At 37.9% G+C, this 15,436-nt stretch overlaps 1 protein-coding gene across 17 annotated transcripts in view; it reads right to left on the bottom strand.

Annotated features, from left to right (window-relative positions):
- POU2F1 (POU class 2 homeobox 1) overlaps nucleotides 1-15,436 on the bottom strand; it is a 118,868-nt gene that overhangs the window by 15,160 nt on the left and 88,272 nt on the right. For all 17 annotated transcript variants that reach the window (XM_066990362.1, XM_066990369.1, XM_066990370.1 and 14 more), the window contains 6 exons: nucleotides 12,642-12,736; nucleotides 10,127-10,300; nucleotides 6,271-6,412; nucleotides 3,917-4,062; nucleotides 2,907-3,086; nucleotides 189-294 (listed from right to left, as the gene is read on the bottom strand). In XM_066990362.1, the coding sequence (XP_066846463.1) occupies nucleotides 189-294; nucleotides 2,907-3,086; nucleotides 3,917-4,062; nucleotides 6,271-6,412; nucleotides 10,127-10,300; nucleotides 12,642-12,736 (843 nt within the window). The remainder of the gene's footprint in view (nucleotides 1-188; nucleotides 295-2,906; nucleotides 3,087-3,916; nucleotides 4,063-6,270; nucleotides 6,413-10,126; nucleotides 10,301-12,641; nucleotides 12,737-15,436) is intronic.

Raw genomic sequence — 15,436 nt, 5'->3', positions numbered from 1 at the left:
GTGAAATTTGGGCAATAGAACCCAGAGAGTTGTAAATTTCTCCTGAATAATAAACTAGAAGAAAGGACATTAGAAATCCAATAAAATCTTTACCTTCATAAAATCTCAATTACTTGTTTGACATAGTAATTTACTTGACAACTAAAAACAAGTGAATTGTGAAGAAACGGTCATGGCATGCACCTTACCTGTGACTGACAGACTAGTTACAGCAGGACTGGTCAGAGGGAGCACAGGATTGACAGTCAGGGTAGTAGCTGCACTGCTAGTCACAAGGCTTGGCGTGGTTGCCACCTGGAGGTCAAAAAAGAATACAACTGCTAAACTGTTAAGGAAAAGACAAAAGCAGTTAGCTACTAGACTTGGATTTCTTTCTTCTCATCCTCAGCTGAGGAAATTACCAGGGAAAATACTACATATACACTAACAGTTTTGTAAATCCATTACTTTAGTACTCAGTGGGCCAGCTAGAGTACCTTCTCTAATTACCAACAATATTTATTCCTAATCATTCAGCATTTGAATGAAGCATCCATTATACCCACACTGTTTCAGGACTGACTCTAAGTCGGCCCTCCACCTATCCCTCCCCCCAGTGACAGAATCTTGCTTTAACAAAGTCACTCTTCCAGAAAGATTTACAAAACATATTATTTATTTATGGTGTTTTCTTGTTTAAATATCTTTTCAGCTCCAAATCTCTTTCTCTGATAGAATGATTTAAACATCACAGCATTACCAAAGGTATTTAGAGTAATGTGTTTACATGGAAAAACAGTGTAACATTTCGCTTTTACTCAACCAAACTATGAGCTCTATCTTGGTAAGTTTCCTTGTGTGTGAGGAATGATCTACAAATTTAAAAAAGTTCAGATGTCATTAGCTTATTTTACTCATGGATAGCTTAGAACAAGCAAGCTACAAATAAACAAGATAATGCGGAGAAAAACATCCTAAGATTCAAGGCTGGAGGAACTAGCTTATAAGCAAAAATTAAATATAAGGAGAAAAAAGGACTTTTTATGGACAAAAATGGTGTCCAACAGTAATATTTGAAGGCTGTTATACATCAATGAGAGAAACAAATACTTTAAAATTTCCCAAGAGAACATAGCAAAAATATAGGCTAAAACCTTCCTCCTTTCCCATCTCTTACCTAAGTTTATTATCAGAGAAATCTCCCTCATGCTGAATATCCTCTTATAGGAAGTCAAATGCTTTATGCATTTTAAACAAGGCTGGGGCAACTGGGACAGGTCTAAGAGCTTTCTGTTCATCTCAAATAGCCCATGAAATAAAGAAGCGCTAGATATACAATGTACTTCCCACTAACGCAGCCTACACATCACATCTGTCATCTGTCCACCAAACAGTTAAGGCCAAGGTCACAATCAATATTTCAGGGCAGTAAATGACCTAAAATTAATACAGCTAACCCTTGTGGTTACGATGACTGACTTAAGCCAATGCAAAAGGAGGTTGCCATCTAAAGGAGCATTCACCTCCAATCCTGTCTCATAGCTCTAGTACTTGTGCAGTCAGGGTGCAAGTTAAATTGGTTACCCAGACATACTGCTGAAAATTAATCATTGTTCTTCACATGGTTAACTTGCAGTCAAGCTGGTAAACTGAGCCCAATCATCCTATAGACACATAGTCTCCAGACCTGACACAAAGAATCAACAGAGCACAGCCAGCAAAGGCTGGGGGTGGCAGGGCTAGAATGTCCATTTGAGCGGTAGCACAGTCTTAAAGGAAGCTCATAATGAGTGAAAATGCTTAGGGAAACATCACTGAAATAATTGAGACTGTGGTTAACATTTCAACTTCTCATATACAATGGCAGTTTATAATAAAAGAGGAATTTATGTAGGGAAGCTTTCTTAAGTTGCAGTCCAAGTACGCTTGCATGATTACTAAAATACACTATCACAAATATCACTTTGGTAGCAAGGCATGTAACCTTGCTTTCCAATTGTGGGGAAAAAAAAGTACTAAGTACAGTCAACACATCCCTTCCCCTCAAACAAAAAGTTGCATGCACACATCCTGAGACAAGGATGAGGGGAAAGAATGACACATCACCAAAATTAATGATTTAATGAAGTAGTGGAAGATATTAGCTACTACAATGATGAAGGTGGAATAAATACTACAAAAGGACATCTACAGGCTACATCAATTCCACCACAGTCCTATTAGCATAGCTACTATGAAATCTACCAGCTACTGTTTCAATTTATGAAAACAGACCTCCATGGACATTGGTAGCAAAGGAGCTGAAGGAACCTTGATGCAAGTGTTTTGTTACTCTTATTTTCATGAAGTTTGTGTTTACCTGAGGCAAATACAAGTTTGGGAAATTAATTACATGAGCATTAGCTATTTTTTTCCTTTGTTCCATGCCCTTTTTTAGATGTAAACCATCCCTGATCAAAAGTGACAACAACAATAACACTGGACTTGTGTGACTAAAGTCTCCAAAAGATGTTTTACTGATGCTCATCTACGTATCACTGCAAACAAAGTAAGATAGGAGGGGTAGAACTGTTGAGCAATTTTTATTACTATTATTTTATTTTAAAAGGTTTGGTCAAGAGAGAAAATCCAGAAATAAACCAGAGTTACTACCTGGCAAATTTACAAAGCAATAACCCAACTGCAAATTTGCTAGCCAGAATACTTAGTCATGAGCTGGCTAAATAAAATACTTGAACTGAAGACTGCTTTGTAAGCATTCCCTCTCTTTTGTAGTATGCAAGAAGGATATTTAAAATGCCAGTAAAACATAGACTTGTGAGAACAAGCTTGCTGTACAAAGAAGGTGTAGTACGTGCAACTTCCACAGTGAGCACAGTAGAACTATCTCTTCCAGTGATCTTTGTCAACAGATTCTTGACTCTTACCAGTGAGGTTGGGCAAGGGAAAATTGCTTTGATGGGCGAGCTGCTGGTTCCACCACTGCTGGGTGGGTTGATCCTTTTCTCCTTCTGGCGCCGGTTACAGAACCAAACGCGGATCACCTCCTTCTCCATGTTTAGCTGGTCAGCTATCATGGTGATCTCCTCCGAGGTAGGCTTTTGGTTCTGAGAAAAGTAAACGGGTACTTGAAAAGCTGTGAAATTACTTTCTGAAGTTTTGCATTATAGCTTTTCCTTCACTACGCAGAAATGTGGATGGGCCATTTATACCCAGAATCTGTGGTACACTCTCTAGAGAGAGACCATAATAGATACTTCTGCCCTACATTTTTGAAGTTGCAGGAAAATTTCTACCAATGGTAAGCTGTGTTCCTCATGGATGGATGATGAAGACTAAACCAATATGCTTCTTTTTGAGAGAAGGGATCTGACTTGTGAATAAATCCTTCAAGGAATTCTAGATATGATAAGGAAATCTTTCTTTTAGCATCTTCTAAAAAGTAATTGAAAAGATTAACTACAGCACTAGCCAAACGAACCTCAATCACAACTTATAATAAAAGATAGATTGAATGGGCTACCTACAGAGGCTACCTGCACATACAGCTGCACAAAGTGCCTAACAAAAGTAATATAATGCCAGCTAAGAACTTCATATTATGTATGTTTAGACTGTCACATCATTCATCCAACCTCAGAAAAGGTGATCCTTTTTTCTTGTTTTTGATGTGCATAGTAACAAGCTTTGAGCTATTGCTCAGTATCACTCAGTCAACAAACTGCAAGAACCGATGAGATTTTGGTGGGGTGGTTGTATGGTTGTTTGTTTTAATTAAAATAAAGTAGGCACTGATTGTGTGCTCCTTGGAACAGTCTTTGTATTCAACTTCTTTAGTACAAGCATTTTCCTAAATGGTATAGTAATAGCAGATGCAACGTTAAACAAAATTTCTTCATTGCTGTATAGGCTGAGTTGAACAAAAGTGATCACTGACCTCCAGGAAACTCTTCTCTAAGGCCACACGTATGTTGGTCTCTATGCTGGTGCGTTTCTTCCTCCTACGGTTCAAGCCTTCGCCCCCCAGCCCTGGAGAATTCAGGGCACTTGGGCTGGAGAGTGTTGAATCAGATGAGAGGTTTTCTGAAAAAAATAAAGTTAACACAAATAAGGAGATTTTATTTGAATACACTGCAATCTCATGCAAGTGTTCCTCAATTGTGCAAGGCATGCTATAACCCACTCTGTATCTACTCCGGACACATTGAGATTTCTGAAGATCACATGTATTAATTGCTGTACTTCAAAATTACAACATATACTTGAAACTTATAAGCTACAAGTCAGTCCAGAGGGTGCTGTCTTTGCTCCTGTATTCTACCACAGTACTCCTTTTATTATATCTATACAAAGTTTCCTTCTCCCTTATCTCATTCCAACTCACACTCACTGCAATCACAGTTTAAAGAAAAATGCAGTAGCTGATATCCAGAAGCCATAGCTATAAGCCACAGACTGAAAAAAATCTGAGCAGCCTGAAATTTCTCTCACCTACTCTGCAATACAGTAGAGGAAGAAGAAAGCTCACAGCCAGCTTCACAGTGTTCAACCTCTTTTCTCTGGAGATCCTAGCAGATACTCTGTGCTATGCAGCTCTGCTAGACAGCCTACCCAGCCAGCAGCTCCCCCTCTCCTTAGCTTCAGAAGGTCTCTATCTGTCAACCCCTAATCCTGTCTTTCTGGCTCCACGGAAGACTGAAGAGAGGACGCACTTTAATCCACTCTGTATACGAAAGTGCAAAATAACTGACAGCCAGGTTCCAACAGGAAATTTAATCAAAATGACTAATTATGGCTGCATAACACTGCAGACCCCTCTCTGCACAGTGGTTTGTGCATGATAAGTAGATGCCGAAGTTCACAATCCCTTAGACCACTCTGGTAGGCTCAAATGGGCAAGTACGTTCACCACATTATTTTCTAGATTACTTTTTTTTTTAGTAATAGCACCCATAAATCTGCTGGAACTCTTCTCCCTTGTGAAAATCCCACAGAACAAGCTGAGTTCTATAACAGTAAATTCTCCAACACTCTGATGTAACATAATGGAAAGCATCATTGGTATGCTTCTGCTGCCTGCTCTTACCTAAAAGTAGATGAATGGCCTTTATGGTCACCTGAATCTTTCTTCCAAAGATTTTCAAGAAACTGAATGAGAGCCAAAGACAATGGTTCCTAACTTCCAGGCTGTGAAGGACCCCATCATTGTTTACAGTCCTTAACTTCACTTTACAAATCCAAGTATTTCTTCAGGTTAGAAGGAAAAGCAAATTATGACACTTGTTGCAGCACTGGACTTGCTCAGTGTTGCTGGAAGGTTTGGGGACCACTGTCCTGTGGACTAGAGCATTTGCTGCAAAGATCTTTCTATGTTTTCTATCATAGATCCCACATTACCTAAGGATAGCCCATCAGCACAACAGAAATGACACTTCCTTCTTTCAATGTAGGACCAATTTTAAACATTGCATCCAATTAATTTCAAAATTTCAGGGAATACTGTAGGATTCAGCATTAAGCCCTCTTCATTTTGATAAAAATAGGAGGGCACACACTGTCTCTGCCATCTGTTTAGCAGATCCATCAGCAGTTTTATACTATGTACAGTTGTATACTTCGAAGAAAGAAACGGCTGACAGCACTCTTAAACATTTTCTGTCCTAACACCTAGCACCACCATCCAAGCTCCTGTTGCTGGCACAAAAGAAAAAAAAAAAAAAAACCAAAGCTCTACAACACTGTCATCATGAATAACTTTTCTCTCAGGAAAAAAAATAATTCTGGAAGGAAAAAAAACCCTAAGCCATAAAGAACTCTTCCTATGGGGAGAAAGAGAGCACTTATAAGGACCCTTGGAGAGAGATGAAAAGAATGCACACAGGGGACGTGGGAGGAGATGAATGCAATAAGCTCTGCTTACTGAAACAACAAACCATGCAACTCTCTCTATTACACATCTGAAAAAGAAAGCTAGAAGAGGATTAGAAGTTATATGCATTAACATACACGAAGGAGGAAAACCATGACACACATTATACCTCACCCCATGCAATTATTCAGCTGACTGCAGAACACAGTTCTAGAAGTTCACAGTAGAACTCTTTCAGATGTATATGGGCACATAAATAGGGAAATACGGACACTTATTCCTATACCCTTGTTTGTCCCATGGACAGTTACAAAGATCGGTGGCTTCATAAAACCGTAAGGGCACCAACGAAGCAGTTTTTCAGTTTTTCAAAATCCTACTGATTTTGGTAGGCTGGTGAAGAAATACACAGACTCATTCACCTGCATCATTGAGCCACTTTTCCAGAAGTGGCTTTAACTTGCACATGTTCTTAAAGCTGAGGTTCAAGGCTTCAAAGCGAGAGATGGTAGTTTGGCTGAAGTCATTTCCATAGAGTTTGCCCATAGCGAGCCCAACATCACCCTGGACAAAGAAAGAGAAAAAAGGGATTCACTAACACAGGTACTTCCAAAGCAAGGAATCCTGCCACACCCTTGTGTTCCTAGTGACTCCACTGTTGGGTGGGATTCAGTTTCACAGAAACTTGCTTGGCACTAACAAGATTCATGCTAAAGCAAATAATGATAAAGAAACGTCATATTTTCAAACTACAGGCAGTTTAACCATGTAACTCTTCGCAGAAATTCCCTCATGCTGTCTTTTTAGCATTATCACTAAGCAGAACATTCCACTGAATATTAACTTGTAATTTTTCTCTTAGTTCTTTAAAAAAAATGAAAGGCCAGATGCTCTTTGGGAGCAGATTTACGTATCTACATATTTCACACTGAAGAAGAAAAGTTCAAATAAGAAATGCCGTGAATTCATGTCCTTGAATTAGTAGGAAAACACTCCTGAAGAGATGAATGAGGTTTGTCTACAAACTTACATCACATTTAAATAAATTTAAAAATACTCTTATCTGAACTTTTAGTATCTTCTGTGATGTTCAAATCAAACTTTTCCCCACAGATATGCATTTCAAAGCAGACAAGAAGTTGAACCATATCAAATACTGATTAACTGTAGTCTTAGCTACCTTTACCCATCTGCTAAAAGCTATCCACAATAGCTTTTATGCTATACAGACAGATGATCACATCTTTACATCTGTTATTTCTTTTCAAAACTCAGTTTTAGCTAGCTTTCAGACATTCTGCTCATAGCTAATACACTTCTACATAGTTTACACTTGGATAGTCTCATTTAAAAAAAAAAAATCCATTCTTGATCATGGCCACTAAAAAACACCATAATGTTCTCTGGTTTTGTTTTAAAGCATGAAGGTCCTGCCCTTTCTGAAAACTTAGTAATTTTTTGCTATATGTTCTAAATTAGATTAATTTAGATCTTTAAACACAAGAAGCAATGAAAAGTCTAGAAGAAAAGACTGAAGAGCTTGAGCGTAGTTAGTGGAGCTTAATTGCAATTGAGTTAGTTGTATGGTGCATAAAGCTTGCTTTCTTTCCTTTAGGTCAGATCCACAACCACCGCTTGACACAAGTATACTAACAGCATGCAGAGTGGCCACATCCAAGCAAGGAAGAAAACCTTTGCTAAGCCTAGCAAATTGTGCAGGTTGCATAAAGAAAAATTCCTTCCTAGAAGGGGACCAGAACAATTGGTTTGTAAGCCTTTCAAACAGAAGACGAAACGTGTGGAAACACATTTGTACCTCCACCCATATCCCAGGATTCTGCACATTTCAAGCCTCATAAATCATTCCAAGAGAAGTAAGTAACATGGATGCTCTAGTGAGTTTATGAAGAAGAAAACCTGGCTATGTAAACCATTTTAGAGATAAGCTGATTTATATCTTGGCAGGAAAGACTTATGAAATTTGCTCCAGTCCCCTGACCAAATTTAATTCTGGTATTTATGTTGTTCTTACTAACATTTGCCATCTGATTTAAAATGAATAGTTAACCATTTCTTTGTCAATAGTTTTCAATGCCGAAAGGTGGCAGCATTTCAGCTGTAGGCAAAGCAATTTATATATTAGGATGATAATCTTATATTTTGGGATGGGCCACTGAAAGGATGGGTGGAACAGAGGATGAAGGTACCTTACAGATGTCTGATCTACAGAACAGATTGAATGACACTCTGGTAATGAAATAAAACTGATTATAAGGTACATCACTCTTGTATATGTTGCTCTGCTAGGAAGCTTGGATGGACTAGCAGAGGCAATATCTTGTAGAGAGCAACAATTACATCGTCTAAAATGTACGTTCGCATGGCTTCAATCTGTCCTGACCAAACAGTTACATATCTGCAATAACACTAAGATGCAATGTGTTCATTGTATCTCTGTATGTCAAACATAAGAGACATTTTTAAGGAAAAACAGCTAAACAAAAGGATTTAAATACATCTGCTCTGGAGAATTTTGGGGGCAGAAGGAAAAGACACTGCTCAAATTCGAAAACCTTTTATATTGCTCTATGCAGATAAACTAAGGGGTTAGTTTGCAATACAAACTTAAATCTTTGAAAGGCAGAGGTGGGGTGAGTTTGAAAAAGCTTACAATACTACTGGAAAATAAAAAGTATTATCCTCTGAAAGGCAATCTATTTATCCAGATATAAGAAACCAAAGAAACAGGGATTTCTAATTATCCAACTATGCAATTAAATAGAAGTTATTAGAGTTGCCTAGTTATATAGGTACACACTCAATGCAGGATAGGAATGATTGAATGCCATTTGATCGCTTTCTCTAGGTTTACCTTTTTTAAGCTCAAAAAAAAAAAAAAAAACTAAAATGCAAGCCTGAGCAGATATGTTCATTTTTCTTTACCATGAAAACTCACAACAGGGTCAATAAGGAAGGGTTACCCCATAGCTTAAAAACTCAAGTTGAGGCTTTAAAATCACCTCACAGTAGGGCAGATTAAACATAATAACTAAAGATCTACATGAACCTCCTCAATCAGGCTATAAGGAAGCTTTTATATTTTACTCTACTCTGTTCTGCTTTATTCTGGTTTTCATGTGTGTCCATCACTGCTATATTTCTGTACCTCCCTCTAGTGGAAGGAAAGAAGGGAAAAAGGCACACATGCCAACAAAACACACCTAATTTTACTAGCAACATTCTGTTCTTCAGTTGTAATTAAGATGCTGCCAGGAACTTTGATTATGAACCCTGACTTTTCAAACATTTAGAACTTTACCAGAAAAATAAATCTGACTTCAGCACAAACTTTCGACTAGAGTAGGTTTACTTATTCCAAGGGTGGACAAATCACATATACTGGGTTGACTGCTGAGCTCAGGCTTTTAAATACCTACTTTGATTTTTGTTTGGTATTTCTTCTGGCAAAACAAGCCTGTGCTTCACATAGGCTCCTGCCAAAAGGAATTGTTTACCTGGACAGATTATTTTGTAGAAGAACATATAATTTTTATATTAATAAGAAAGGACTCTTGTATACAAGCAGCATTTCCCTTCAACAGAATAACAGAACACATAACTGCACATTGTACTTTTAATTGTACTCCTCATTTGACCGTTTTCAATATGTTCAAATTAGTTTTCTTCATCTCTATTGGTATTTCTGAGCTTTTAAATAAAACAAAACAAACCACAACTCCAGTTCACCTCTGTAAGCAGTGAACTTCAAAGGTAACAGCCCTTTCAGGTTTTGTTTAGGAACCTTAGCAAAAGCATTAAATACAGAAATCATTGATGTTTAATAGCAAAATACGCTTGAAAGATAAAACCCTTTGACATCCAAAGCAAATTCACAGTTGTGACATACTTTTTAAACACACAGAGCAGTTAATTGTGCTGTATGATTTTCTGGAACTTTGTACTTCTGAAGGCAGCTTTAAAGTGCTTTGTCCCATTCATTTTAAATCCTATAGAATGAATAGAGCACATGCAATGACATCTGGAGCTGGTAAATGCATGGACCTGCTGGGAAAACAGCTATGCTTTAAAACCAACAGGGATGTAAGATGGATGTATGGCTTTTTCTGCTAGTTCTTAGAAATCCCCTACATAAAGGCCAGAGCATAACCCTATTTAAGAAGGTACTGCTAGGAAAAGGTGGAATTGTAGTCTCCCTCCAGACTTGAAAGATGAGACCTCAGATTCCACACTGGCAGGCACTAAGGTACACAGTCTCACCTGAGTGAATCCAAGTTTGATCCGTCTTTGTTTGAAAGTCTTGGCAAACTGCTCAAGCTCCTCAAGGTCACTGGGCTCCTCCAAGCTGGGAGTGTCAATTCGCTTTGGTGTTGACTGGCTCTGTGGAAGTGGCTGAATGGGGGTCGCTGCTATTGTGCGTGTTGGGGTTGCTGGCTATTAAGATAGAGAGCAAGTAAAAGATGAAAATCAGACTTAAAAGAATAATAAGCAAAAATTAGATTTAGAAAAGGTACGTAAGGTTTCTATGAGAAAGATCAATGAATTTGGCATTTCCAACAATCTGAAAGTTCTTCCAATTTATTTACATTCCTCTCAAGAACAAGCAGTCACAATCCAGAAAACTGTATTAGTATGACAGTCTTTTAAAGGCTCTGTCAGAACCAATTAAAGAAAAATAAGAGATGTTCAGCACAGGAGATAACCAACAACTTTCACTTGCTACAGAAGCTGCTCAAAGAAAGGCTGAACACTCCTACTTCATACAGTTCTATCATTTATAGACTGCTTGGCATTCATCCCCTTTTAATCATTTTTAAATTGAATTTACTGCTTGTGTGTGGTGGCAGATTGTCATCAGCCCCGAAGATTCAACTCTCCTATTGAATCTTGGAACAGCAAAAGCACCTACAGGGACAGCAAACATAGCAAGTTTCCTCTAATGCCATCTCTTGGGACTGACTTAACTCTTCCAGTAAGAAAAAACAGATCTCTCTCTAACCCTTCCATTTAGACTTGCAACAATAAGGGTAGATGCCCTATTGATATGAGAAATTAAACAAAAGCAACCTAGAGAAAATAATTCCTTTTAGATCTTTTTTTTCCCCCCTGCATAAAAGGCTCATTTTCCAGGAAGTCAGCACAAGGTTCAATATTCCTGAATATTAGCATACTGCTAATATTTTGCTATGCAGCAATAAGAAGAATCTGTAAAAAAACAAAACTGAGCATGATGGAAAATATTCACAGGTGAACAATATATATTAAGGTCTGGTATTGCACAGTGCATGTTTTATGTGCAACAGAAACACTGGAAATATGCTTTGAGTATAACTCTACTTTTTATGTGCAATAGATGACCTGAAATGCAGAGACAAATCTTTCACTCTAGTTAAATTCTATTCAGTTCAGTTGAATAGCTTTTATTATGCCCTGATCTGAAACTACAGGCTCCTCCAGCACAATTAAGAACAGCCTCAAGTCTATGCAACACCAGAATAGCTTGCAAATATCCAGAAATGGCTGTTCTAAAAGAAATTCCCCATACATAGCAGAGTCTTTACGTAGCTCCGTATGTTGTTTTTCTCCTGACTTAGTACAGCAGTATTGTGCAGTGCACAGCAGATGGTAGAGGAAGGTCAGCATCTATAATTCCATTACTTGAGAAATAATGTGATCATATATGATCTTTCTAGGATTGCAGATATGTGTGTCATGCTATAGGGGTTTTTAGAGTTTTTAAATTTACATTAAACATACTGGATAATTACTGCAGTGTCTTTATTGGCTTCATCCCCATTATATAATTTGTTTTCTCTTTGTGGTTTTGATTCTTCTTTTAATCCAAGCATAATCTTTAGCAGGGAATCATGCTGCTAACCAAAGTACGAACTACAGAGGTGAGACAAATTCCATTTTCCGCATGGTACATGAAAAATACTATAGGTGATATAACAGAAAATATAGTTTTCCAAGACTCAGACTCAGGTGTCTTATTACAGACTAAAAATTTCTTACATGTAACCAGGTTGGCAAGGAGATACTGGATGATATTACACACTATTTTAGAAACAGCATGCAGTCATGTAACTAAACTGCATAGTAAAATCCAGAGTGAAGCAAAATTAAATTTGCAGGCACGTGCAACCTTAAAATTGCTTTTCTTACAGTCTGAAAGCTTAATCAGAGCTTTAATATTTTAACATATATCTAACAGAATATTTTAATGCATTTCTGACAATACCTTTGCCTTCAGAGAAGGTAACTACTAAGATTGGCAATGACTTGGCAATAATAGCAGAACAACTAGGGTAGAATAGAAACAGATTACCACTGCAATCTTTTTTGAAAATAAAAAAAATAATAAAAAGATACTACTCTGTAATCTTCTTTTTGAGGTTTTTGGGTAGCCCACACTTTGTTCCTCTGAATTTAAGAAATTTATATATTGTTCAAGAAAACCTTACAAGAGATCAAATGCTGCTGTAGTTCCATTAACTCAAAATATCAAACATGAAAAATTTCAGCTAAAAATAAGAATTAAGAGCATTAAGTGTGCGGGAAAAAAAGCATATTGGAGTAGAAACCTGTAAAACTGAAGTTACTGATACTTCAGTTCTATACTGAATCTATCCAGAAAGGCAAACTCACTGTTATCGCTGTATTTGCAGCTATAATATAGCAGCATTTACTCCCATAACCAATACAAAGAGTCCCCTCACTTGTAATAATTCACGGCCCCCCACAGCAACTTACAAACTGTAGAAATAAGCCTGACCTGCGAGGCAAGGGTGATGCTTGGCTGAGACTGCAGGAGGTTGGCTTGGCTTTGCTGAGGTAGTTGCGTTAAGAGATTCTGCGCTTGCAGGAGACCTAGAAAGAAGAAAGGGTGGTTTTGGTTCGTCTGTACAGCAATGATCTGTACAGCAATGACTAGGACATGACATGAGGTGAAACAAGGCTCTTGCCAAATAATTAAAGTTATAAGAAATTTGAGAAGGAAGCCTTTATTTTTATCCCTGTAGAGGTACTTCCAGACTCTGGACTTTTCAGTCCAAAATCCCCTTGTATTTTCCTGTAGCATTTATGGTGACAGACAGGTGAAATGAAGTAGCCTATGCCACTCTGCTCTGTAGAAACTGTAATGACCTAAGTTCTCCCAGTTCTGTGTGCAGGAATCATTTATTGCCCCTTTCAGCTTACAGATGCTACAGGTAAATTTCTTTCCGTAATCAAAGCTGACCAAGAGTCGGGGAGCAAAAAGGACTTCAGCAACTGAATATTAATCAAATACATGGACTGGGCTCTTTAATCATTCTTCACCCTCTCCATGTTACCCCATGCCAACCGCCTAACAAGAAGGCAAATTTCTCTGGCAAAACAAATCATGCCAGAAGACAAAACAAGCCCAGATTACCTCCTCCTGGCTGAAATAAAGAAGGGATCTTTTACAAAAGTAACAAGATACAGAACATTGTTTGAATTGCACAAATAGAATAAACATTGCACTTAATATATGAAAACCCCCACTATTATGAAATGACAACATTAAAGAACAAGTGAGACTGATACAACCAACATACACAATATGCTGTCACTCTAAAAATAAACTCTTTCAGTCTGCTATTTGCACAGTTTATCAAATCTCTCTAAAATTGAGGTATATGCTTGAATCTACATAATTTAACCAGGAGTTATCTGGTTTTTTTCTGCATTACTAAAATATATTTTAAAGGGTAAGAATCGTGACAAAGATAGACCTACAGTTAGTCAACTCCCTTAATTTTATTATGAATAATACTGTACTCTGTATGTAACTCCTGACTACGTCTATCAACTTCCCCTATAATAATTTTAGAGCCTGACTAATTAAATCTACGTTTAGCGAACATCTTCAATATACCAAGTTCCTAAAAACAGGGGTGACACGACAACAACAGGTGGACACTATGGCCGCTCAGAGGACAGAACACCAAATAAGTATCACATAAGGAAAACTGTGCAATTTGAGTTTAACATGGCCTGTTTTGGCACATCGGCTGGCCAATCCATCATGTGCACCACTCACGACCAGCTACCTCTTACCAGAATACAGACAGGGGACACAGGAATTCAGGACTTGATAAATAGCGAGTGGAACACTGGATGTTTTATGAGGGGTTAAGGCCACAGGAGACAAAAGCTAGGACTATCATGGAGTAGGAAGGAGAAAATGTAACTTCAAAGAGGGATACTGAACTACAGAACTGTCTTCTGATCTTATCATTACAAAAAGCAACAAAATGTTGAACATTTGTTTTTAGATACAATGCGTTACTGTTAAAATACTCAAGACCTACAGAATAAAGCTGGCTGCTTATGCAACATAATATGGCAGCATAGACAACTACATAAATTTTCTTTGTGTCATGTAATCAACGTGTTTCAGCTGTTTTTGAAAGGCCTCAGGGTGGGAATAGATCACTTCAAGGAATTTCCAAGATCACTACATACTGGTAGCTATACAATACTTTTTGCAAGGCAAATATCTGCTCACTTGAAAGATGATCTCAGCTACCCAAATCTAATTATTAATCAGTGAACGGTCATCTCTACATAAAGAGTTTTTGACCTTTATTTAGTGACTGTAAATTTTAACTAACTTGAAACAGAAAGGGACAAGCCATCACAACAATGCTATAGAGCAGCTGACCAACAACGAAACAAAAAACAGGCAGCTGACAGTGACCACATTTGACCCGTAATCCACCTGCTAACACAATCGATCACAAGTTACTGACTCATCTTGTGACTGTAATCAGAGTAATTAGGATTGTCCTTTTGTGATTTTTTGTCCTCAAAGAAATCCCAGAGGATATTTTTCTGGCAACAACACTTCTGCTGAAGAGCATGAGATGACTACACTTTTCCTCATTTTCTTCTCCCTTGTACATTCTGAATTAATTTTCACTGAAGGACAGAATAAAATATTCTGAACCTGTTCCATACACTCAGTTTTTACATCATTTTATCCTACTTAAGAAATACCCATACAAGGTCTCTCAGGTAGAAACGGGAGAAAACAAGTTAGTTGAAGCTGAACCGCTAGCTGACTGAAGTAATAATTGGGAAAGCAGCTGAACTGTTTTGGCAAAGCATATCATGCGTATACTTTGGGCTCCTATTGGCTTCCCTGAGTGGGCAGCTGCAGTTTAGCTTTTTTTTTCAGACATGACTTAGATTAGCCTAAACTTCACCTTCGTCTTCTCTGAGAAGAGACTATCAGTCCCCACTTTGGTCCAAGATAACTTCAGTGACAATATACAGGGCACATAGCACTGCCTTTAAATATAGCGTAAATTCAAAACTGCACCTTTTAGGTAACTGCTGTGATATTTGCGTCGCAGACTTTTTCGTTTCCTCAGGGACTGATACGGGTGCCAATGCTGATTAATGTCTTTACTACAAAAATGATGGGGCAGAACAAATTCTCAGCTATTTTGCGGACAGTAGAATATGTTGGAAGCCAGGGTCTAGACTAATTGGACAAATGGTACCTCGTGAAGGTCAATGAAAGAAAATGCAAAGTCCTGG

Source organism: Anser cygnoides, chromosome 1 (genome assembly GCF_040182565.1).
Source record: "Anser cygnoides isolate HZ-2024a breed goose chromosome 1, Taihu_goose_T2T_genome, whole genome shotgun sequence".
Taxonomy (NCBI): domain Eukaryota; kingdom Metazoa; phylum Chordata; class Aves; order Anseriformes; family Anatidae; genus Anser; species Anser cygnoides.
Note: the sequence above shows the minus strand (reverse complement) of the source record. Positions and strands in the feature narration are given on the sequence as shown.